This window comes from Mytilus trossulus, chromosome 1 (assembly GCF_036588685.1).
Source record: "Mytilus trossulus isolate FHL-02 chromosome 1, PNRI_Mtr1.1.1.hap1, whole genome shotgun sequence".
NCBI classification, from domain to species: Eukaryota; Metazoa; Mollusca; class Bivalvia; order Mytilida; family Mytilidae; genus Mytilus; species Mytilus trossulus.
Genome location: NC_086373.1, coordinates 53,872,986 through 53,900,794, shown reverse-complemented (window position 1 = coordinate 53,900,794; position 27,809 = coordinate 53,872,986). Strand labels below are relative to the sequence as shown.

The 27,809-nt window shown below is 31.7% G+C and overlaps 1 protein-coding gene across 1 annotated transcript; it reads left to right on the top strand.

The window, feature by feature from the left end:
• Positions 1-1,220: 1,220 nt before the first annotated feature.
• On the top strand, positions 1,221-27,141 carry LOC134727341 (neurogenic locus protein delta-like). Its single transcript, XM_063591721.1, has 10 exons — positions 1,221-1,365; positions 12,086-12,240; positions 16,556-16,688; positions 17,989-18,137; positions 18,695-18,831; positions 19,940-20,065; positions 21,287-21,947; positions 24,304-24,481; positions 25,378-25,484; positions 25,885-27,141. Exons 1-10 carry the CDS (start codon positions 1,312-1,314, stop codon positions 26,045-26,047), a joined length of 1,863 nt encoding a protein of 620 aa, XP_063447791.1. The 5' UTR covers positions 1,221-1,311; the 3' UTR covers positions 26,048-27,141.
• The last annotated feature ends 668 nt before the right edge of the window (positions 27,142-27,809 follow it).

The following is a 27,809-nucleotide window of genomic DNA, read 5'->3' as shown; positions in this document are numbered from 1 at the left end:
AGTATTTGGACAGTACGCGTACGGTCTGGACCGTATACTCATATGGTCTGGAACATAACCACAAATGAAATAAATAATTAAACGATTAAATTAATAAACAAATTTACTAAAGAATTAATCAACAGAAGGTAAATCATGCTTCTCATATTATTCCATTATGGTAAAATCATATGCTTTCGTACGTCAAATGTGTTCGTACTATGAATGTTTTTTTCAATGGAAATCGTGACGTCATTACGCATACCGAATAGAGCGAAAACCCATGAAACGAGGATAATCGTTACTATTTTATTTTCCTGTAGATCACTTTTATAACATGTTCTGGTTGTATTCAACGTTAAATGGACTAAGTCAGGAATCTGATGTACAGTAGTTGTCGTTTGTTTATGTAATATATACGTGTTTCTCGTTTCTCGTTTTGTTTATATAGATTAGACCGTTGGTTTTCCCGTTTGAATGGTTTTACACTAGTAATTTTGGGGCCCTTTATAGCTTGTTGTTCGGTGTGAGCCAAGGCTCCGTGTTGAAGGCCGTACTTTAACCTATAATGGTTTAATTTTTAAATTGTTATTTGGATGGAGAGTTGTCTCATTGGCACTCACACCACATCTTCCTATATCTATTAGATAAATGTTTTGATAACTGTTATTGTGATAAAACGAATTTGAAACTTACAATATTTATCCAGATTTATCTTTTGGAGGAACTAATAAACGTAGATATGACAGGAGAAAAATAATGAAAGGGTCTAGGTTAACAGTACAAAAAAACAACTGTAAATATGTTTTAAAAAAAAAAAATCATAACCACTTACAAAATACCAAAGATCCATATATTTCTGTCATATTTTGAAAAAAGTTTACTCAATATTGTGATGAGGTATGAATGCCAATTAGACAATCAATAACCAGATATTGAAGTAAAGGGATGTGATCAATTTCAAGTCGCAATACGGTAAAAAAAAATTACCAATACCGTATAGTACTTTATAAAAGGATCCGATATGACAAATTATGAAACATTTCAAGACAAAAAAAGAAAGACAAAAAGACATGATTTATGCAAAAATATGGGCGATTTAAACATGTAAAAGGTGTTTCTTATCAATATACATCCATTTTACGCAATACAATCAACTATTAATTAGTAATTGTCATATAAGATGTAATACATGTAGCATCATTGTCTTAGATATACGTACATATTGCAGGTTATTGTCACGTGATTAAACATGTCACCTGACTCATCCATCACAATTGGTGTGTCTGTAAAATAAACCAGAAGTGTATTTATTGTTATAATTTTTGTAGGATGTCTTGTTTGTGTCTAGTTTGGACTTTATTTTTCGTGTTCACTTTTTTACAGGTAAGCATAGCTATTTATTTAGTTATTAGATTTTGACGACCAAACGAAAGGGACCTGTATAACATTCAGTTTTTATATTGTATAAACATTTTCATAAAAACAAAGGTAAAAATAGAAATACATGAACGCTCCCTATAATTATTGTTCACTTGGAAAAAAAAACTTCTGACAATAGACTAAGTAAACATATTGTTGATTTGAAGTCCAAAGAAAATGGTCATGACACTAACACTAACGGTTTGGTTGAGGAACTTTTAGACGAGACTATATATATTTAAAAACAAAAATGATGAACGAAAGTTTTTGAAAAGAACATGACTGTAATATACTTTGCGTCTCTAGTTTTATATTGCCTAAGTTGTCTTCATTAGACAAACCACTCTATTAACAAACAGACACACAACAGCGTAAAACGAACGGGAATGCAATATTTTACAAATTATTTTGAAATTAGTTTCGTCGCAATGATCTTATTAAAGCTTGAGTGATGCTGGCATAACATATACGAATTCTGAAACTCTGGAAAAAGTGAAGGTATGATGAAGATTTGGTATTAATTATTATTACAGTTCTATATATTGCCCTCTACAATTACTTATATACGATGACATGTTTTATGTCCTGTCGCTAAAGATTACAAGTCTAAGAAAAAGGAAACGAATATAACAATAGTCATTTATATTCAGAAATATGACGTGACCTTTTAGAACCTTAAAGTGTACACACAACCTCGTGTGACGTGAAAAGTTAAACAAATTTGAAGACTCCTTTAAAATGAACTTTCTGAAAATATAAAAAAACAAGACATGAGAGGTTAATAATTCATTTAAAGATTCTCCAAGCTGGTGTCTTTGCTGTTTTCATAATAATGCTAAGCGAGGACCGGCTACAAATCCGGTCAGGCATTGTAAATATTAGTTGACCGGTACATCATTAAAATAGCCTTCCGGAACTGTAAATATAACCATGGAAGTATCATCAATATAATACTTCCATGATAAAACCTTGGAATTTCGTTCGATATACACCATGTCTTTTATTGAATAACGGATGCCTGAAAAGGAAAGCACCGGTAGTAATTCATCTCTGACTACATAACTGGCTATGATTGTAGTGTCGTTGTATTACACATGTAGTGGTCAAGCTATGCTGCAAAAACAAAAAGTTATATAACAAAAATACCAAACCACGAGTCCTTGAAAATTCAAACAAAAAGTCCCTGATAAAATAGCAAACCTAAAAGCTATAACAATTAAATGAACGGATAACAACTGTCATATTCCTGAATTGATACAGCAAGTTTCTGATGTTACAGTAGTAAACGGTAGATAAAACCAAGTTTTATAGCTAGCAAAACCTCTTACTTGGGTGACAGTTGAATAAAACTCACATTTGCATAGAAAGAACATATAAAGAATAGAATATAGAATAAAAACGAGAAAGTTGTTTGTATATATGAGACAACAAAGCAGAAAACAACACCAAAAATGGGTATTTTTACGCAGTCAGCGTAAAAATACCGAATCCGGAGTAGGAATTCAGCTGGCCCCTAAACACTTTTGTAAAGTTCAGCGAAATGAAAGCCGCATTTAACTCTGAAACTTGCGAAAAATTAAAATTAAAAGAAACACAAAAGATTTACTAAAGATAAAGGTTCCTGACTTAGGACCGGCCCAAAAATTCGGCGGGGTTAATCATCCAAACGTTTCACCATAGTTGATAATACTGTTTAAAAGTAGAAGCAGGATGGACCCTATATTGCACCAACGATAAACAATATTCTAAAACCAGATTGGTTCCATATACCCAATTATTGCAATAAATGTTGAAACCAGGACACTCCAGTGTAATATAATTGTTTTTCGGGATTTAAAGGGGATATGGTCTCATCACCCCATCACTGTCCTATATATTCCACATTCGCCTGGCAGCTCATGGAGTATAATACTCTGATATAGAGTATGTTTTCATTTCTCCCTTGAAGATCCCGAATAAAATGATATCGTCAATTGGTCACAACTATACTTAATATAGAGATATAGAGAGGAAATGCCGTTCTACTTGCATGTATTTCACAATAAGTCTTTGTTGTATTATAATTATAAAGAAAACAAATTAGGGAATTATTCTGATTATGATTAATAAATTATTTCTTTTAATGTTTGAGTTGAGGTTAACAGATATTAACCAACCTTCAAGAATGACTTCGTGTTTCATTTCAGTAGATATCATTGTTTCCTTATTTAGAAAGTAGTATAATTTATTTCATCGAATCTATATTTAGCGACTTCATAATATATAATTTCTTGAGATCAAAGTAAAAATATTACATATTCCAAAATTTATGGTTATATCATACAATGGCAATTGATCCGCTCCTATTTCAAGATAATTAATTGTGCAAGTCATCAAGTTATAAAAAATGTCATCAGAAATTAGAATATGAACGAAATGATGTTGTGAGGTATCATAATACATGAAGAAAAAACAAGAATTCATCAGGCCGAAAAAAAAAAAGGCATCTAAGTCAAAGTCCCGAAAATTGTTCATTCGTCGTTCAAGCACTGACCATAACAGTTTACAATTAAGATTTCATCCCATAAAAAGATATATTCCAAGTTAATAAGCAACTGCCACTAGAATCGAATGTAATATTGCTCAAAGAAAGAATACTTCCGGAAAAATATTCTGAAATGCAAAAGGAAAACATCAAATAATAAATCTTTCATATACGAAGATAACAAAATCATTTTTTCAATGTGGATATTTATCTCTTTAAAAGAATGAAATTACAAAACAAATTCATTAACCAGTGTTTTACCCTACATTAAACATAAGTTGTTGTAAGTGTCATTCCAATAGTTTACACGATGATCGTTATCTAATGTAACTTGACGTAGATGACACCAGTGTTGTTGATGTCTAGGTGTTAACTTTCATAAGTCGGTTAAAGGTCAACCTGTAACATCTTGTTTTAGGCCTATACCAATCACCTCTGTTGACCCTTTTATCCAGATTGTTGATGAAGACTATGTTTAATTCAGTTTTGTGGTAAATGAGTTTATATCGAATCTCTGTATATCTCTTTCTTGCAAATGAGAAAACTCTCAACAAGAGACTAAGTGTCACAGAAGTTAAAATCTATAGGTTATCGTACGGCTTTCAACAATGAGCAAAACTCATACCGCATATGCCAGGAGGTGTAGTACTTTGAGCTTATTTAAAGTAATTTGAGCATTTTGATACTGATCAATCGTTATTGTTGTGCTTATAAAAAAGAAGATGTGGTAACGTATGATTGCCAATGAGACAACTATCCTACAAAAGACCAAAATGACACAAACATTAACAACTATAGATCACCGTACGGCCTTCAACAATGAGCAAAGCCCTTACCGCATAGTCAGCTATAAAAGGCCAGAATAAGACAATGTAAAACAATTCAAACGAGAAAACTAACGGCCTTATTAGGATTTGGGGTATGTGTGCAGATCTTTGAAACTTTCTAATATCTTTTTTACATTTTTTTTTACACTCGGAACGATTTAGAGCATGCTGAACTGTCGGCTTTGTTAAAAACCAAGCAATGACATCTATGCTTTTTTGTTGTTTAGTTCCTGACTTGTATATTTACATAAAAGTTATACATCTTACGTCATATCTTATTTACATTAGAGCTAATGAAGGTTGACTAGTTATCAGTTATAACAAACAAAAGCTGTCAAAATTAATGATAATAGACGACTTTCCAGATTCATTTTTATGATTGAACTGCTGCGGTTGACCTAGGGTCATTGTGGGAAATACCCGTTATTGGACATCGTGACGTGTATATATTTTTGATTTTCTAACGTCATAATTTTCCTGAAACAATGTATAATTTGGAAGTAAGTGTATATGTTTGCCAATCTCAGAGTTAATTTAACAATTATGTAATCATATCCATCCATCAAGAAAGAACATTGCTAAACTATGGGAATTATATCAATTTTACTTAATATAAAAAATTTGGGTATACAGGTTTTACAGTAAACAGGTTTTATAGTAAATGTGATTACTATGTCATCTGCAGCACACGTTTCGTCACAGGTTTTACAGTAAATGTGATTACTATGTCATCTGCAGCACACGTTTCGTCACAGGTTTTACAGTAAATGTGATTACTATGTCATCTGCAGCACACGTTTCGTCGCTGTTTAAAGCATGTTCATTGAATGTGGATTTAAATCTAGAACGTTTGTGAATGATTCGGAATCACGAACAACAAGTTTTCCACAAATAATTACCAAAAGTGTCCATGTTATCCTCTACGTGTAGATAAAGGTACCGAAAGATGATGATATTGAAATCGAAAGATTCATGCAATTCCTTTAACGGATAGAAAATACAACTTCAGGAGTGTAACTGTTGTTATTGTTTCGGATTCATAAATGTATGTTTATTGTTGTGGAAATATAAAGTAACACCTCCATTACTTGCTATAGTCCATTTTATGTTAAAGTTACATTAGTTATGACAGAAACATGACGTAATTATGTAATAAACCGTAGTGTAAAGGTAGTCATACATGCATCGTTTTGCATAAATATTTTATAGGTGCATATCAAACCTGTTATACATATACTGCTTGATCATTTTGGTCTGTAAAATGACTAATTAGAAATGAAAAATGAAATCATGAGGTTAAACATTTAAGGAAGAAAGTCAGAAATAACATACATTTATATTCAAGGCATATATGGAGTGAGCTAGTTTTACTTATTGTAAATGCACTTTCAAATAAAAGTACCACGGAGCATGCCCTTGTACATCGACAGTCGTTTAATCTTAATAGACCACTTTCGAGTTCATCCGTCACCGGAAAAAACTCGTCAATTATACGCGCCTTTAACACCGTCATTTGTGCGTTTAGGGGCGACGTCACTTCCCTTCCAATGTTGAGCGAGTGGTTGGAAAATTATAATTCTATATTGTACGAATTGTTCGGCAAATTGAATTCTCAAAATTGACAATCAACACTGCTGTCATTAGGGAATTGTCAGTAAGTACCTACAGAGCAACCATTATTTCTAGTTTATCCTGCACAAAGACGATCACTAAGACGCTTGATGAACGTAAATAGTACAGGCGACCCCCTCTATCTGGTAAATGACGTCATAAAGGCGTGCATAATTGACGAGTTTTTGCCGGTGACGGATGAACTCGAAAGTGGTCTATTCATAGACTATATCGTCATGCTCACACTTGGGCTAATTTTGTTATAGGGACTCTGTTCATTTTCTTCAATACTTTACTCGTTTCGGATGCACGTTTTACTATTTTTCAAGACTATTTGTGAAGGTCTGTTTGAGGGGTCCTTCTTTTCGTTATTTTTTCACTATTGTAGACCAGTTTTCTATATTTTAAAATTTTTCCCCAATTATTCTTTATATTGTACCACCCTATATTCTCTACTTTATTTTGCATACATTTCTCAATTCTTTAAGGTTTTGTCTTGTTTTATTTTGCATACTTTGCACATGTTTTCCATTGTTTTTTATTATTCTGTTTACCCCACGAATTATACTCTATTAAGTTGACCTTTATATGTCTGTTAGGTTTCCGTGATACCAGGTAACTGTCTCAATGACGTATACCTTAACTTCCTTTTCAGTTATTAAATATTACCGTAAATATTTGAAATGAAATATATATTCAATACAAAGGACCTAGTTTTGGTAAACTTACAATATCACAGCCATTTAGCTATAAGGTTGACCACATTAGAATATATATCATTAGAAAACAAATTTGGCAATATAAACATTGCGGCTAAGCTCCCTCTGAATAGTGTTTTTGTTATAGTGTTTGTGGCATATATTTGTATTTTCATAAGACGTGATACAAACATGCATCTCGTTATAACAGAAGGCAGCCACACCATTTGTATACTGTTTTGTTTTATTTGTTGGAATACTGCTATATTCTTTTAGTACAAATAAAATTGAGAATGGAAATGGGGAATGTGTCAAAGAGACAACAACCCGACCAAAATAAAAAAAAAAAAAAACACAACAGCAGAAGGTCACCAACAGGTCTTCAATGTAGCGAGAAATTCCCGCACCCGGAGGCGTCCTTCAGCTGGCCCCTAAACAAATATATACTAGTTCAGTGATAATGAACGCCATACTAATTTCCAAATTGTACACAAGAAACTAAAATTTAAATAATACAAGACTAACAAAGGCCAGAGGCTCCTGACTTGGGACAGGCGCAAAAATGCGGCGGGGTTAAACATGTTTGTGAGATCTCAACCCTCCCCCTATACCTCTAACCAGTGTAGAAAAGTAAAAGCATAACAATACGCACATTAAAATTCAGTTCAAGAGAAGTCCGAGTCTGATGTCAGAAGATGTAACCAAAGAAAATAAACAAAATGACAATAATACATAAATAACAACAGACTACTAGCAGTTAACTGACATGCCAGCTCCAGACTTCAATTAAACTGACTGAAAGATTATGATTTCATCATATGAACATCAGGCACAATCCTTCCCGTAAGGGGTTTAGTATCATACCATCATAACATATATGAGAAGAACATAACCCGTGTCATGCCAACAACTGTTTTTAGAATAAATGTGTTTAGTTCCGACGCAAAGACCTTATCAGTGACTCAATATTAACGCCAAAATATGCAATCTTTAATGACTTGACAACAGTATCGTAATTATATCCCTTCTTAATAAGTCTATTCAAAGGTTTTGTAAGTTTATGAGGTGAATACTGACACCTTTGTGCTTTATAAAGAATATTTCCATAAAAAATTGGATGTGAAATACCTGAACGTATAAAAAGTCTGCATGTTGAGCTATATTTACGAATGATGTCTTTATACCGATGATAAAATTTAGTAAATGTTTTGACTAGTTTGTGATATCGAAAACCTTGGTGTAATAATTTTTCAGTAATACATAAATTTCTCTCGTTAAAATCTAAAACATTGTTACATACACGAGCGAATCGTACAAGTTGAGATATATAAACACCGTAAGATGGTGACAAGGGAACGTCACCATCTAAAAACGGATAATTAACGATAGGAAATGAAAAATCATCCCTTTTATCATAAATTTTAGTATTCAGCTTTCCGTTAGTGATATAGATATCAAGATCGAGGAAAGGGCAGTGGTCATTGTTAGTATTAGCTTTATTTAAAGTGAGTTCACCAGGATAAATTTCATTAATATACATACTGAAGTCGTCATTATTGAGAGCCAAAATATCATCCAAATATCTAAAAGTATTATTAAATTTGTTTATCAGATGTTGTTTTGATGGGTCTTTGCTTATTTTTGTCATAAATTGTAACTCGTAACAATACAAAAAGAGGTCCGCAATAAGTGGTGCACAGTTAGTCCCCATTGGAATTCCGATAATCTGACGATATACGGAATCCCCAAAGCGAACAAAAATGTTATCTAGTAAAAATTCAAGGGCATATATAGTATCAAAGCAAGTCCAATTAACATAGTTTTTTTGTTTATTGCTACTAAAAAATGACCTAAAAGAGTTTGAACATATATATTCACATTCTGATTTTTTGAATGCCCATTTAATTAGGTGTGTGAATTTTTTCTTAATGAGAATGTGAGGCAATGTGGTATACAGGGTAGAAAAATCAAAACTTTGAACAGATTCAAAATCACCAATATAAGCATGCAATTTATCAAGTACTTCCAACGAGTTCTTGACACTCCAAAAGTAATTTATTCCACTATTTTCGAAGGCCTTATTTGAACAATTTATTATAAGGGTTTTAATTGTACCAAGTGTGCTGGTAAGAATAATAGACAATTTAGTAGTTGAACAATGACTTGAAGACGAAATAAATCTATATTTGTAAGGGGTTTTGTGTAGCTTCGGAAGCCAATACATAGTTGGAACTAAGCACGGGTAGTATGAGGCATTCGATTGTCTTTTAGAGTTTCGCTTAAATAAAAATTATGCTTTGAAATAAAAATTAAACGAAGATACATTGTATCTATATCTATAACCGATTAAGAAGACGAGGAGTGAAAATATCAACTGCTTATTGGAAGAAAAGGGGGGTTCAATCAATTTTTACTGGTGGCGGTTGAGTTTATGGACTCGCCAGTATTGCTTGTGGTTTCAAGCAGATTGACTTTATCATCGTCTTTAACTTAATGAATTATATAAACTGTATAAGCTGCTCACGTATCGGACATTCATCAAGATAAACTCGTTCGTCAAAATGAAAGAAATCTTTATGTAGACATAACGTACGTCTGGCGTATCAAATCATAAGCCTGGTTTGAGTTCAATATCGTAGCAGCTACGTAGCAGCTACGATATTGAACTCAACCCATGGTGTCTTTGTTAAGATTGTAGCTCTATATGTCATACAATGTTAAATCCCTACAAACTTATTATAACATACCAAAGGGGTGAAAAAGATTTATTAAATATACAAGCATCAAATGCAGATGCATGTAATTGTTAAGCGTCCACGTCTGTTCAACCCATCTGTAGATAAAGTATTATCACCCAGTTACTCTGAAACAAGGATTCAAAGATATTCTACGGATCTCCTTTATTCGACAATTTTAAGTACAAGACGGCGTGATGCCTCAACAGTGAACTAGACCCATTAGCGGCCTTGTTCTGTTTTCTGCTCATTGGCAGGGTTGTCTTCTTGATTGACATATTCCCGGTTTCCAATATCTATTATAAATGCAGTACATTGTATGTCTTAATCTTATTTATTTTTTTAGATTTGTGCATTTTTGCGTTTTACACGAAAGTTCTTTTAACGTGTACTAAATTGCTATCAAGAATACATATATCTTAGTTTTTAGTCATTTCTTGTTATTATTAATGACTCATAATAGTTATGACATGTTAATTACATATCATATAAACCACTTGTATATTTTTTATATTTATTTCATTTTGACAGATATGATATTTCAAACATTGAAAAAATAGAATAAATAAATTTAATCATAATTATGTACAACAACAAACAATGAACATTATTTGTTAGTAATAAAGTAAAGTGCTTATTAATCTATAATTGTGTTACTGTGACCTTATTAGGTCATTAAAAGTTTAGTACACATTATACGCCCCTTGGTATTGATGTTTTATCATCATTTATCATAATTTTATTGCACTTTTATACTTTTTATGATCTCTGACTTGTCTAATCATTTTAACCTATCTAATTGCAAGTTCTCGTCCGGAAGTAAAACACTTGCTACATAGCCCGGCATTTGTTTGACTGTGATGAATGCATACAATGATATTCACGCATGGACGGATACGAAGTTGGGGATTTAAATCCGAGGGACTTGTACAGGTACCCTTGTACAATGCCCTCGTAATGACTATTTGAGGGATCAGTAATACCTGTACTGAATCAAATTTTCTGCCCTTATTCAACATCCACACTGTGAATGTACCTTTATTTACTAGTGGCAAACCAAATTCTCTTCATAAGGGACATTTTTTATTTTGGTGAATTAGTTTTTGTCATTCATATGTATGAAATATTTGCCACTGGACGATAAACAAGCAACAATCAAACAATCAAACTGGTGTTTTTGCTCTAAGTTCAAAAGAGATTCGCAAACGCAACCAAAATATCATAATTAAGGTTAAGGAATAGAACAACTTTAAATTCCAATGTTTACAATGCTAAATTCCAAATTCTCAAACTCAGTATTAAAACATGTCAAATCGTTTAAATTCAACAAAGAACAAAGGGAAAAAATATACATATAATAGATTTATAATTCATCTATAATATCTTAGACTATCACGTGATATCTGTATAATTGATAAAAGTACATGATTTTACAGCATGCTAATTGATCATTGAAAACTAATCATGAAATTTAAAAAAAGAATATAATAGATTTGGCTTTTATATTTATAATAAAAGTTATATTAGTAATATTGTTTAAAATAGTCATAAATATTCAGCTTACAACACAGAAAACAGATACATACATACAGAAATAAAATGAAGTGAATTTGAATTGTAATATACGTGGTCTATCTTTTTAAGCGATCTCTCCAGTAAAAGTTCAAAAACAATGTTTTTGTTTGAAACATTATTTTACTAATACAGCATATACCTTTGGTCGTATAAATCATTTAAGAGTACATGTGCGTGTCATTTGTATAAAAACGTAAAAAATGAAAAATAAGGCTTATGTGAATAATGCATTCATGACGCCATGTTTGTCTTTGTCTGTTAGACAATTGTTTACTCTTTGCATACAGAAGAAGTCAACAATTTATATAATAAACAAAACATAAAGAAATAAAATATAATGTTAAACTGTAACTGTCAATAAAATTAAAAATTTTGTTGCAATTACTTGTCAGTTTATCATAACAATTGTAATACATGGTTTAGAAAATTCAAATTAAAAATGGTCGATTTTGTTTAGCGATATTAACGTGTGTTGCATGATGAATTTCAAATCAGCTGGGATATACAATGCTTATCCATTATGTTGCGATTCATTGATAATACCTCGATCAGCAACACTCAAAATCAAACCATTAGAAAGCACGAGGTTTATAAATACATAGAAATATAAGGGGTACATAACAAAAAAGGGACATCGAAAGAACAGCCAAATTCGTCTAGGGCCAGCTTTGGCTAAGGGCTAAATATTTAATTTATATTAATTTTGTATTTCAGACTGTGTTTAGCAGTGGTATCGTAGAAATCCGATTATTGAAATTCATAAATTCTGGAGGCGTTGGTTCTAATGGGCATTGCTGTGATGGAAGGGGACCGTTCTGCTTCAGTGACTGTGATCATAAGTTCAGAGTGTGCATAGACAATTCAGATGGGTAATACATACATTACTTCTTATGTCTTCTAAATGCATTAGCCAGATAATATTGGCATATATTTTTATAATTTTTTTAAAGTTGAAATATAAACTACTGTACCATATCCACGCACTTAATTATTGATGTTAGTCCTGCATACCAAACCTTACTCTATACATTTGTTATACTTTTAGCCTAACAGTTAAAGATTTTACAACCTGTAGATACGTGAGGGGGGTAGGAGGGGTCCTAATCCCGAAATCCCGGACTTAAAAAAACGAAATCCCGAGGTCCCGAATTTAAATAAAGTAAATCCCGACGTCCCGAAATCCGAAAAAAAGAATTCCCGGATCCCGAAAGGGTCAATCCCGAAATCCCGAGCTTAAAAACACCCGATCCAGGAGTCCCGATAAAGGTCCTATCCCCCCTCATACGTTTATTTTGGTACTGCATAAGCCGTGTCTTCTTTAAATGTACATGACGTGAAAAAAACTAAATCCCTGGAATGTGTGTTAATTGATTTTAGTCTTTGAAGCATGATTTAATTTATTGTCAATTGCTTTGACTTTTAACAAGTTTTCAGTAACTGCAAGTACCCTCAAATCGTTCTTTCGTGTTTATTTGAACTGTAACAGTTGACACAATTTGTGATGCAATTAAGTTATTCAATGTTTAGTTATTTTGTGTTATTATGTTTTATTATTTCTTTTTACTGTTTTTTTTAAATAAGTTACACCTTTGATAAGACATTAGTATTTAGTATGACGATAATTTTACACTTCTGTAGTCATACTGTGAACACACAAATTAATTAATAGTTTTGTAAAAAATGTTTACTTCCGTACCCTTTACAACATCACAATTATGATTTTGCATTTAATCTGTGTAAGTTGCCTTATTTTACGCCATTTTGTTAGAGTTGTCTTTTTATCACAGTTCCTTCATGTACATCTTTAACATTGTATTTATATTGTGTCATAATGTCAAACTTATTCGTTCAGTGTATGTTTACTTGTTTTTGTTGAAATCTCTTTTTGATCGAGTGGTTCATTTTATGTTGCAATATGTTACACTGCTATCCCAGTTCAGATAGAGGATTGGCGCCTGTTAAACCGTTTGACCGTCTGATTTTTTAATGCATCTGTCCTAAGTCAGAAGTCTGTTATTCAGTGGTTGTCTTTATATTTGTTTGTGTGGTTCATAAGTGTTTCTCGTTCTTTATTTAGAATAGACCGCTGGTTATTCTGTTTTGTTTTACACTAGTAATTTTGGGGTCATTATTACATGTAGCTTGTTGTACGGTGTGTGTAAGGCTCAGTGTTGTAGGCCGTACTGCGACTTATAACTGCTTTTTTTATACATTGTGACTTGGATGAAAAGTTATCTCATTAGCACTCATACCACATTTTATTTTTTTTAACTCCCTAAGTGCACTTCCAACAAACCTTTTTTTATTATTTTGACATGTTATGAATAGTTGTCTGATCTTATAACTGATATTAAATTTTTATTATCATTATACACAATTCTGAAATGTGGGAGTGTGATATTTATGAATATATGAAATCAACATAAATGGAAGTCAAGTCATCGTTGATGTGCGACTTGTTGCTAATATTTTGGAAAATTGTCTATTTTATACAAACTGAACAAAGGAGAAAGTAAATTCTTAAAACAATCCCGATCTTTAATATGATAACAAATATTAAAAAGAATCAATTGAATTTTTACTTTTTTGAATCAGTGATATAAAAAGCAGTTATAAGAGTGCCAATGAGGCAAAACTCAATCCAGGTCAAAATTTATAAAAGTACATCATTAAAGGTCATAGTACGATCTTTAACACGGAGTCTTGGCTCACACCAAACACCATAAAGGACATAAAAAATGTGTAAAATGACTAGTGTAAAACCATTCAAACGGCAAAAGCAACAGTCTAATTTCAATATATAAAAAAAGGAGAAACGGGAAACACATATGAACTACTGAACATAATGTTCCTGACTTAGCAAATTTGCAAGCACACGTAACGGGTTTTAACGTTTTAATAGGTACCAACCTTCACCCTTACCCGGAACAATAATGTAACATCATAACATAGAAAGATACACTATAAAATATCAATTGGAATTGCTTAACTATGAAAATATGCAAGCATCTACTGTTAGTTGTGTAAACCATGCTGAAAGTGAAACGTAAGATACCTTTGTTTGTACAGGAAAAACTATCAAAGTTCTCTGTATCATGGCCAGACATTCGGAAAAAGTAAGTCTGTGAGAAAAATACAAAAAACACACGATAATCAGCCAGATGTTCCTTTTCATCCCAAAGAAGGAATTTATAATTGAGGATCGATCGATCATATGATTAAAGCAGGTAAAACATGACGGACATGGTAGACAAAACAATTTGCATAATTTATATAACTGTTTCTATTCGTTTGAAGGTCAACTATGATGTTATGTAACAAAAAAGGTGGCCTCTAGCGCCTACTGTTACCTTTAACTTAATGCAAAAACAATCACAAGCTTATATGAAAAACTATGATAACCCCTCCCCAATATTCCTCTCCATGACAGTCTTATTTTACGCAGTTTTGCCCTAGTTAGAGTTGACTTTTTATCACAGTTCTTTCATGTACATCTTTAACATTGTATTTATATTGTGTCATATGTCAAACTTATTCGTTCAGTGTATGTTTACTTGTTTTTGTTGAAATCTCTTTTTGATCGAGTGGTTCCTTTTATGTTGCAATGTTGCACTACTATCCTAATTCAGATAGAGGATTGGCGCCTGTTACACCGTTTGACCGTCTACCTTTTTCATGCATCTGTCCTAAGTCAGGAGTTTGTTGTTCAGTGGTTGTCTTTAAACATTTGTGTGTGGTTCATAAGTGTTTCTCGTTCTTTATCCAGAATAGACCGCTGGTTATTGTGTTTGTTTTACACTTATAGCAATATTTGGGTCATAAATAGCTTGTTGTTCGTTGTGAGTAAGGCTCCGTTTTGTAGTCCGTACTGCGAAGTATAATTGCTTTTTTATACATTGTGACTTGGATGAAAAGTTATCCAATTAGCACTCATACCACATTTTATTTTTATTAACTCCCTAAGTGCACTTCCAACAAACATTTTTTTCCGGTTTTGACATGTTATGAATAGTTGTCTGATCTTATAACTGATACTAAAGTTTTATTATCATTATACCCAATTTTGAAATGTGGAAATTGATTCAGTGATACAAGAAGTTGTTATATGAGTGCCAATGAGACAAACCTACATCCAAGTCACAATTTATAAAAGTAAATCATTATAGGTCAAAGTACGATCTTTAACACGGAGTCTTGGCTCATACCAAACACCAAGCTATAAAGGGCATACAAAATGTGTAAAAAGACTAGTGTAAAACCATTCAAACGAAAAAAGCAACCACTTATTTCAATATATAAAAGACGAGAAACGAGAAACACTTATGAACTACTGAACATAATGTTCCTGACTAAGCAAATTTGCAAGCACACGAAGCGGGTTTAAATGTTTTAATATGTACCAACCTCCACCCTTACCTGAAACAGTAGTGTAACATCATAACATAGAAAGACACACTATAAAATATCAATTGGAACATGAAAATATGCAAACATCTACTTTAATTAGTTGTGTAAACCATGCTCAAAGTGAAACGTTTGATATCTTTGTTTGTACAAGAAGAACTATCAAAATTCTGTGTTTCATGGCCAGACATTCGGAAAAAGTAAGTCTGTGAGAAAAATACAAAATCACACGATAATAAGCCAGATGTTCCGTTTCATTCCAAAGAAGGAATTTATAATTGAGGATCGATCGATCATATGATTAAAGCAGGTAAAACATGACGGACATGGTAGACAAAATAATTTGCATAATTTATATTACTGTTTCTATTTGTTGGAAGGTAAACTATGATGTTATGTAATAGAAAAAGGTGACTTCGAGAGCCAATTGTTACCTTTAACTTAATGAAAAAAACAATCACAAAATTATATGACAAACTATCATGATACCCCCTCCCCAGCATTCCTCCTCATGGAAGTCTTACTAGTATTCAATAAACAATGGTGTGAACATGAACTACTTACTTTTCTCACTAGATATTCGTCGACCTTCACACTGATAGGAATAAGTTCCTGTGAAATTAGCGTTCAAATAAATGACATATAGTCTAACTGAAATTCACAAACTTAAATAAATTGTTTTACCAGGTAATGCATTTTACCTGTTTTAAACGCCAATGCAATGATAGTATGCATCTTGTCTCCATCAGATTCATATGTTTCACATTGTTTTTCGTTTAGACCAGAAAATATTCACACGTGTCCATACTACCATAAAGATTCAGGAGAGATCCGGAACAGTAATACTGTGACATTCGGATCGTCTATAGCTGGCATACGTAATCCTATCAAAATTCTCTTTGACTCTTGGCCGGTAAGTATATAAATAGATTTTTTATTTTTGCTAAAGAAATATTTCATTTGCACCAAAAACTATACTCCATTTAGAACTTTCGGAATTATCAACAATAAAGGAAAATTAATAGAAGCAACATAACTACTGAGCTCACTAAACAGCGAACCCCGTTTTTCTGTAAAATTCATGTAGTTTTCATGTGCAAAATGTCTTTAATCACATATGCAATGTTTGTTTGTGTCTTTTATGAAATTTATTCTTGTAAGCAGATCTGATATGTTTTGTCCTACATAAGACCTAGACTTTGTGCGATTTAGAACTTGAAATATGACGTGGAGGGGAGTTGTCTCATTGGCACTCGTACCAAGTCTTCTTTAATCTATATAGGAACATGTTAGTGCTGACAACTGATCTCTCTTGCATTGACGATTGCTTTAATTCTCATTTAAATTGTCGGGATTATTATCTCTTTACGATAATGTTAATTGCATATTTGCCTAAGACCTTTAGCTATCTCGCAATTCAGATTATTTTTCAATAAAAATATCAAATATTTGTTGTTTCTGAAATTATTTAACTTTAAGGTAGGTACATGTATGAGCTGCAAACCTTGCAAAACAAAAAGATTGACCATGTACACATATGTGGATTGACAAAACAAAATAAGTTAAATGAGGGCTGTTCAATTCACCATATTTCATTGCACTGTTTTAATATGTCAGTTATACAAAAAATATGTTTATTTATTTCATGCTTTTGACGTTACAGTTTTATCATAAATGGCATTACATATAGTACTAAATCATTACTATTTTCATATATTTTAAAACATGTACCAGTACGCTTCGCAATATGTTGATCGGACAAAAGAAATTTCCATATTCTTATCTATATTTGAAATGTTATTAGCCTTAGTATTATCATACTAAACCATGTTAAAGTTCCAAAATCTAAGAAAGCCAATCGCCAGTTTGAAAATGAATTAATATTCGAATATACATAAAGATATGTACATGTATATAAAATGTCAAATTTCAAAACCTTGTTTGGGTTTTTATTAAAAATGTATTCAATCGGAAGAAATTTTTGTGCTTCTACTTATGATGAGATCAAGAACTATTATCCCCTACATTTAAAATAAAGAAATAAATATGCTGATACAATAAGAAAGTGTTAAGGATTGATAGACGGGCAAATGGACACTCCAAACATTATTGAGCGCTAAATACTGACCTTTTTATGAAAATATCGTTCATATTTATAAATTGTGAAAACTAGGTTCAAAGTGAATTTTTTATACTTTTGATTGCTCGTACAGGGAAAACTAAAACTGAAAGTAGAAGTGTGGGATGTAGATGACAATAACAATGATCATGTAGATTTCCTTAGTGGGGTGTTTGGACTAAAGGCCGCCAGATCTCAACTTGAGGCCCCGGTAGCAGCATTCCAAATAAGAAAAAGAACGCTGTGAGTTGAAGCTTTGTTTACACTTGTTTTCCCTTAGGGAATACTGATACTGATTTAATTATCCTTTTTAGTTAAGACCACTGTCAACAAATGATAAATGATATGTGAGAATACAAAATATCGGATTGTAACACATTTCATTCGAACTTACAAATCTTTTCGTATATGATTAGACATAAACTCATTTATACTACGATTGGATAACGCTTTCCAAAGGCAATAATTTGAGAACATAATTGTATCAGTGTCATCTCTCATTCTTTAGCGTTCCTAATTTAACAAATAAGGTTTTGGTAAGATGATGAAATTTTAATTCATTTTCATATATCAACAATAAATAAATCGTCGTTTCAAAGAAATAAAAAAATGGAAATCGTTAACATGAATCATTTATAACATATCGCATATCAAATAATCTCAACCAATGAACTTGTAAAGACATTCAAGTGACATAATTAAAGATAACAAGAAGAACATTCGTGCAAACCTGTAACATGATATTTTCTTTCATCCCGCTCACTCATCAATGTTTTTCACAGAGTATAATATTTTTACAGGCTAACATACAATGTTAAGGTTTATTGTGATCAATACTATTTTGGAGAGTATTGTGACATATTTTGTAAGCCGTCTGATGGAGACTTTGGGCATTATACATGCGATTCGACAACGGGAATGCAGATATGTGATCCAGGTAAACTTCTTATAATATATGTTAAAATCAAACACAGTTAATTTGTCCACCTACCTGAAATAAAGCGAAAATGTATGAATCAAATAAAATAAATGCATGTAGGAAATTCACTCAATCTCATTTTCGTAGATTTTCAAAGACATAGAAAAAGGCAGCCCAAACAGTCAATAAAACAAGAAAACATGCTATATGTAAAAGCAACACATCCTATTAAAATTCTATTTTTTTGTCAACGCGTCAAGCTTGCTCTGTTTGGTGTGATGAAGTAATGACACACACAAAAATAAATGAATTTAAACTGTCATTTATTATTAATGACGAAGAAGCAACACAAAACAAATATCCAAGTTTTGATTACTTGTATCTGATCCTAGTAGCAAATAACATATTCAAATAAAACCTTTTACTTTGATGAATGTCATAGAAATAATAATGATTTCCTTTCACTGTAATTAACGTTTATAATGCACTCGTTATATATGAGCAGTCGAAATTCGTTGACTTTATATTTCTATGTCATATACAAACACTGAACCGATATCACTTTTCCTCATGAATATTTAAGTAGAAGTTGTCGAAATTATATTCAATTATGCATACGACATCTTCAACATTTTCTTGTTTCAAATGTGAACAACGATGCGTTTAACGACTAAAACTTGTTTCTTTTACAATTTTTGCAAAACATATTTCACTTGTTAATATTTTTTGTTTGCAACTTGTAAATCGTAATATTTTATGCTTATTGTTGATATTTTAGTCTATACTCAAACGAATTTGTTTATTATCGATTGCGGTTATCAACAGGTAATGTGCATTTCATCGTGTTGTGTATTTCTCCGCCTGTATAATATGAGGCCTTTTTTAAAGCGGGATTTTTGCCAATATTTAAATCAAATAAAAACATTAACACATTTTACAAAACTTGAAAATGTGTTTTTTTTATATTGCAGTATAAAGACAAAAAAATGTGCATTGACCTGACATATCATAGTCTCGCATTTTCCCATTTATAAGCCTCATCCTTATCTCGTTGATATATCAAGTCAATGCACTATTATTGTCTATATATTGTTGAAAAACAATAATTTTTTGTCCTTTTTTACAGGTTGGAGTGGCCAGTTTTGTGATGAAAGCAATATAGACGAATGTCGGACGTCACCTTGTAATGGAACTCAGAAATGTATAAATACTCTTAGTGGTTATGAGTGCATATGTCCCGATGGTTTTACAGGTATCATTACATAATTTGAATACCAGTATATTAGATGGTAGAACGAAAATAGTGAAAAATGGCCAAATAGTTTCTCATCTTGTCTTCCAAAAATTTATTGATAAATGATTACGAAAATTTGAGAAAATTAAGTGAGAGGTTTAGAGCTATAAAACCAGGTTCAATCCACTACATTTGAAAATACCTGTACAAAGTTCCTTCGTTTGATGTGTTTTGTAATTTGATTTTGCCATGTGATTAGGGAATATCCGATTGAATTTTCCTCAGAGTTTAGTATTTTTGTGATTTTACTTTTTAAGCTATGGAAGTAAAAAGTAAAAAAAAAAAATACTGAACTCAGAGGAAAATCAATACGGAAAGTCCATAATCACATGGCAAAATCAAATAACAAAACGCATCAAAAACGAATAGACAAGAACTGACAGAACATTCCTTGAATACGAATTGCATATTTATGATAGGCAAATTAAAACAAAACACCAACAAATTGAGACATTGATTTATGCAAAAAAATTACAACAAATATGGACTTTCCAATACGTCAAATTAATTTCCCCCCAAAAATTGATGTGGTTCATAAGTGTTTCATGTTTTTCGTTTTTATATAGATTAGACCGTTGGTTTTTCCGTTTGAATAGTTGTACACTTGTCATTTTTAGGGCCCATTATAGCTTGCTTTTCGTAGTGAGCCAAGGCTCCATGTTGGAGACCATTCTTTACCCTTTAATGGTTTACTTGTAATGGATAATTGTCTTAATGGCAATATTACCACATCTTCTTATTTCTATTGTTCCAACATCTTGATCATACTAGTAACTACAAACCAGATGTAAACCAGACATTCTCCTACCGTCATATCACATACTGAAAACAAAACTTTCCTTGACCTTGATTATTATTCTAGGATCAACCTAGTTACTGCATGAAAAAAACCTTATATTAAATGCCATATTCGGATATAAACAGAACATCTGATATATTATTGTATGGAAACAGTCATTCTTGCTCGACACGTATGTTTTGTAATGCAACAGTAATGGTCCTTATATTTATATCCAGTATCATATTATCATAATCATTAGCAGAGAAAATGCATTATTCTCAACATTTCCTTGTTCTTTGTAATTTTCATTATCATAATATCTCAATTTATGATGAGTTATTTTTTCATTTTGCAAAATAATGATACATAGTTCACAAACATATTTTGTTTCTTTACAGGATATAACTGTGATGAATCTATTAATGCGACATGTGCCCCTGACACATGCATGAATGGAGGGACGTGTAATATAGTTCGGGGTTACGTTGTTTGTGATTGCTCCCATGGATTTATTGGTTTGACTTGTAACATGGAATTCGATCTCTGTGCCGATATAAGCTGTCACAATGGCGGAACATGCGTGATAACTCATGCTGATTACGAATGTGTTTGTCCTTCAAGATTCACGGGAGAATATTGTGAACATAAATTTGAGTCAAAGATCCTACGACTTTTATCAAAACCCTTTACAAATGCAACCATTGAATCTGCTGCCTCTGTGCTTAATTCCTCTGAATTGATACCTATAGAAGAAACTGCTATAAATGCAACCAATCATACGGTTGACACTGTAAAAAATATAACAAATATTATAGAAACAACAGAAACAACAACACCTTTATCCAGTACGACTGTGACAATAACCTCAACCGTCACACAAAACATAGAAACAACAACTGAGACAATTACCAACCCGTTCCTTACTGTGAGGGGAAGGGTAGATAGAAACAATAGAGAAAACGTCGGGAAAGGAATAAGAAGTTTATTGTATGATTTAATAAAAGTAGAAGAACAACTATATTTGACCATTCAGTACAAAGTGAAAACAACATCGGTTGGGTAAGTTGTAAGTTTATCTTGCAAGAGTTTCTCGCATTCGCTTCCCTAAATAAAGGCAACAGCAGTATAATTAGTTATCAAAAGTACCAGGATTATAACTTTATACGCCAGACGCGCGTTTCGTCTACATAAGACTCATCAGTGACGCTCAGATCAAAATAGTTAAAAAGCCAAAACAAATACAAAGTTGAGGAGCATTGAGGACCCAAAATTCCAAAAAGTACATTAATTGATTGCAAGAAAACAAATCCGGGTTTAAACTAAATCCGAGGGAAACACACACACACTATAAGGGGAAAACAACGAAACAACAGTAACACTAAAGTGCAACAGAAATCAAACGACAATGCAACACACAGAACCGAAATATAAGATAACAATTGCCATTATCCTGACTTGGCTCAGGACATTATAAGAAAAATGGTGGGTTTAACCTAATTTTGTTGCTAGCCAAATACGCTTTTATGAACCTTACCGATTAGAGACCAACCCATGTCGCTTTGTACGTTAAAACATTTGCTTTGCCCATTTTGTTGTACATCGACGTAAAATTGTCAATTTTACAACAATTTGGATTGTATATCATGTTGTAATCGGTAAGTTGTATATCTTGCATTTGATTCTACTACTTTATATATATCTATATCATGGGAAGGGTCTGCTTTCGAATATACTAGACAATGACGTAGCGTAACAGTGCAGACTATTGATGCGTTCACGCTATCCTCGTCAATCTATCAATGAAATAAACAAGCCTTCATCAATCCAATTTAATAACTATAAAAACAAATATAAATTTCATGTTCAAAGACAAAAACATCTTCTTAACACAAAAATGTCGGTAAAAAAATATTCCATTTTTTTACAACTGACTTGTGGGCTCGCTTGATATTTGTGCTGATAGGTCAGTATTGAAAACAAAAATGCAATTATTCAATATATGAATCAAAAAAAATAACTGAATATAATCGTTCATGTCGTCCAAACAATTATAGATTTTTACAGCTAGACAAAAAGACAAGTGTTCCTGCGTCCCATGAACCACAGACAGATTAACCACCTACAAATTATCAATTTTAAAGCAAGGATGTGTTTTGATATAGCATAATAAGAGTTGAAAATGATTGCACATAGAACGAAAGATTCAAAACTAGATTTCAAATATGTGATCGGCACGAATATGTTTTTTTTTTTTTTGCATCACATTAAATACAAGATATCATATTCCTGATACACATTTAAGCTTAACCAATTCCATTTTCAGACTGTTGGCCCTAATACAACATTCATGCGACTTTAACAAAAGTTGACATTTCTTAGAATTGAACGTTGACGTTACGTTGTGCTACTCTGCTAAAAGTCTGTTAATGGTAACAATTTTTCTTTTGAACGAAAACAACTGTCTATATCGAAAACAACCCACTGTACATTGTCTTTATATTGGGCAGTAGCGTTTTATGGCACATTCAATCAATTGGTGAAAATAACTTGCAAAATAAGTCACGAGGGTTATTCTTTAGTTAAAACATACAATGCTCGATTTGCAAATGTTAATCGGATAACAGTGAGGGATAATTATAGTATAACTAATCGCCGTATTTGAATATAAAAAATACGCGTGACCGAACGACGCATAAATTAAACGAGTTTAATTCATACCGGCGTTCGGTCACAAGTTGTTTTATTTTTGATATTCAAATACGGTGATTAGTTATACTTTTTTTATTACATTGGCTAATGGCTTTTTTTATGAAATTAATGAAGAAAATGAAAGGAACTATATGTTTTTCTTACGCATTCACAATTTACTTTTGATCCGACGTTATCGACGTCTTGACAACGCCTTTTGTTGTATGACGTCAGAGAGTGAAATAACCACGCTTATTTCACATGTAAAATTATCGGGTTTTTATCTAACTGGAAAATCAATGTAATTTAGTGCAACCAATGTAATAAAATATGTTAACACATGTAAAATTAAAAGTGACAAAAGTTGAACTTCAAATGTAATGTTTTTTTATAAACAAATAGAGTGAAAGCATTACAGCTGCTTTTGTCAATGTTTTACACCTAATAGTATGTACAGTGATGGACATGCATTTGGTTATGCATGTATATTGAACTACTACATAAATTAAACAAACTTAACAGTAACTGGTACATGTACTTCGTTCTTGAAACATAGCTTGAATATGATTACGGTTTATAAGATGTTTTTATTTGTATCAATCTTTCACTAAGACATTTCACATATAAATATTTTATTCCTAGACATTGTCGCTATCCACTTTTTTCAAAAATCCTCTTTTAAAAGTAATCAAATTATAACCAAATGTTGTTATTTTATTTTCATTAGGGACATAGTCAGTGAAATAATAATAATGTCAGCCAAAGATGGACATCATACAGTAAACAATTCACTTATACAACATGTATTTGACGATACACCACAAGAAGTCATTGAAAGTCATATACATATGCCAATAGTACGAGAGAAATCTTCAATTGAGCACTTGCACGAAGTTGATCCACATGTATGTACCTATTTATCATATTTTGGTTTACAATTGATAAACACAGTTATCGTTCATGAATTTTTAACGAAACACCTTGCTAGCTCACGATGTTACAGACATTCCGCTCCTTTTCGGTGATCTTAACAATTTTGTTCTAAATAGTGTTTGTCTTTTGGAAATACATGGAATTCATACATACATGTACATATGTATCATGCAATCATCGTACATTACTCAAAGAAATATATCATAAGTTTCCCTCATTTCATAAGATCAGTAATTGCGATTTATTTTAATGTTTTTACAGTCCAATTAATTTGTGGAAGTGAATATTTGCTTTTATGTTGTATTAAAACGCTCATCTTACCATAACACCATATGTTTCTACGCAAGAACGCGTGTCTACAAAATACTTATTTGTGACGCTGTAATAAAATAGAATCAAAAGTAAAATAAAATATGAAGTTGAAGACCTTCCAATTGCTTTTTTATCGTGTGTTTTTCTATGTTGTTAGGTAATACTATTGTCCCAGTAAAAGGGAGAAGGTTTGATATCCTTAAAAGGTTTAATCCTGCTGCAAATGTTTGAATCTGATGTACAGTAGTTGTCGTTTGTTTATGTAATTTATACATGTTTCTCGTTTCTCGTTTTTTTTTTTATATATAGATCCCGTTTGAATGGATTTAAACATGTAATTTTGGGGCTCTTTATAGCTTGTTGTTCGGTGTGAGCCACGGCTCCGTATTAAAGGGCGTACCTTGACCTATAATTGTTTACTTTGGTAGTTTGATATTTGGATGAAGAGTTTGCATTCTCATTGGCACTCATTTGACATCTTCCTATATATGTATTAAGGATGTATTTGATCAAATTTAAAGACGCAATATTTTATTATGTTAATAATTTTTTCCAGAAAAACAGTTTTATGCATGTATACTGGTACGTTGTGGTCATACTAGTGTTGGTTGTTTGTTGTTTGATTATAGCTGTTGGAATATTTATATGCTTCAAACATAAAAAGTAAGTACTGATCACTATAAAGTGTTTTCTTAATGAATAAATAAATCAATTCATACATATACACGAAGCTGTTAATTTCTGTGTCATTTTGTGTGGTGAGTTGTCTCATTGGTAAGTATACCACATCTTCTTTTATATACTAGTAAATATATATACATTTGTACATTATTTATTTTCGAAAAGGCATATGGTAAACCACATACGCAACTTAAAAAGTAAATAACTATAATAACAATCAACATTATAATCATTTTAAGAAGATTTTATTTAAATTACTATATAGCAAGCTTTGTTGTGTCATGCCTTCGTTTATTCTTAAAATTATTTTTATGTTATCATGTTTAATCCATAATATTCCTTATATATTGTTTTTCATAACCTATCTTGTATTGTTTTAAAGATTATCAGAACCTAATAATAAAGAAGAAGTACCAAATCAAAATCCAAGTATAAGTCAACCAACGTCGTCATCACAGTCGTTTGAGAATTCACTGTATTTTGAAGTGAAGAAAAACAATACGCCACAGAGTCATACAAACCAAGCTTATTCGTCAGTGCCATAGAAAGATTGAATTATAGTGCTTACATACGATAATTGTTTGTTGAGTTAGTAAATCGATATGAATACGATGCCTGTTATTGCCAATTTTGTATTCCATAGAATATCTTGAAAGTCAATGGTTTTAATATAATAATGATTTCAAAATAATCTAGATGTAGACGACTGGTGTTAAAGCTGTTGCCCTTTCAGGACTTTGTGCGATGCCCTTTTTAATTAAATAAGGAATTATAAGGAAATCAAATGATATTCATCTTGGTTTAAAAAATTAAATAAATCCGTCAGAAATTTACAATCGCATATTATACAAAATAACAGTTTGATATCTCAAATATAAATGTTATTTATCTTCGATTTTAAAGCATGCTTTTTAGCCAATGTATAACAAACTATAACACTTTAAACCACTAGAGTTTAAGAACACAGGGAACATCCCTACCTTGATGTTAGATTATTTTAAATCCTCAATACATATCAGATTTAATTTAAACAATAAGCTGAAACAAACCTTTGTTTTATTCTTTATTGTTTAATTGCTTATCTGTTCTTTTTTTATCGTCTGATTTCGGGTCCGCAATGCTCTTAAACATTGTTCTTTTTTGGCTTTATAACTATTTTATTCTGAGCGTCACTAAAGAGTCTGATGTAGACGACACGTGCGTCTGGCGTATTACATTATAATCATTGTAACCAATTATCTTTGATAACTAATTAAGGTAATAGAAACACTCCTGAAGTTACAATCTGTCTAACACATTTTCTGCAAATAGTGTTCATAGTGGTAATAATCAGTTTTTTTAAACGTTGTTTGTGGTTTTTTTTTTATCTTCGTTGTGCGGAATGAATGGAATATTTTAAACGTAGCAGACTGTTGATGATATCAGCATTTTACTAGTTTGTATCCATACTTGTCGACATTTGAAATATCAAAACTATTTGAAGGTATATGTTTCAATTTTACTGCATGTTGCTGCCTCCTGTATGTCCTTCTTCTAATTCTTTTGCAAAAAAGAAAACAGATAGGCCACGTTTGTAAAGTTAGCAGACATTTTGTTCTTGTACCATCCAGACATATCAAAGTAGATTTCCGTCATTTTTTTTTAAAAATATACGGTACATCAACTAGAATTCATAGTATATCTGTATTTAGTATATGCTATTTTCATATTGTTTATGTGTTGCATATTTACTTAAACAGATCATTTCAACTCATCCTGTACGTATAATTTCTTTGCGTCCATATGTATTTTCTTCTAACAATCAATTCTTAAGTAACTACGTTACAAACATTAGGTAACACATCAAATGATGTGCTAGTGTAAGGGAGACAATCGAACAGTTAAAAGATTAGATTCTCACATAACGTTTGTATTTATAGGTTATCACACACATGAACATATACTAAACTAATGTATTGTAATGTTGCCTTGCTTCATAGGATTTCTAAAACTTAAAAAATATAATATACATTTTTTAAATAAAGGACAAGATTGCAACTGTACTATACAATTATAAATAAAACTTATAATGATTTTGATCAATGTTTCTACCTGTCTGTATGATAGCTTTTGTTTCGCTCTTTATTTGATTGGAAATTTGTACGAATGTGATGTCATTTTTGATTTTGAAAATATTCATTGTTGCCAGATTAATACAGATTAAAAGAAAATATGTGTCATTATGTAACTTAAATGTATTGTTAAAAAAAAAACCCACATATGTTCGTAAATGAAAAATGAAGCTATTTTAAATAACAAGAACAAAAC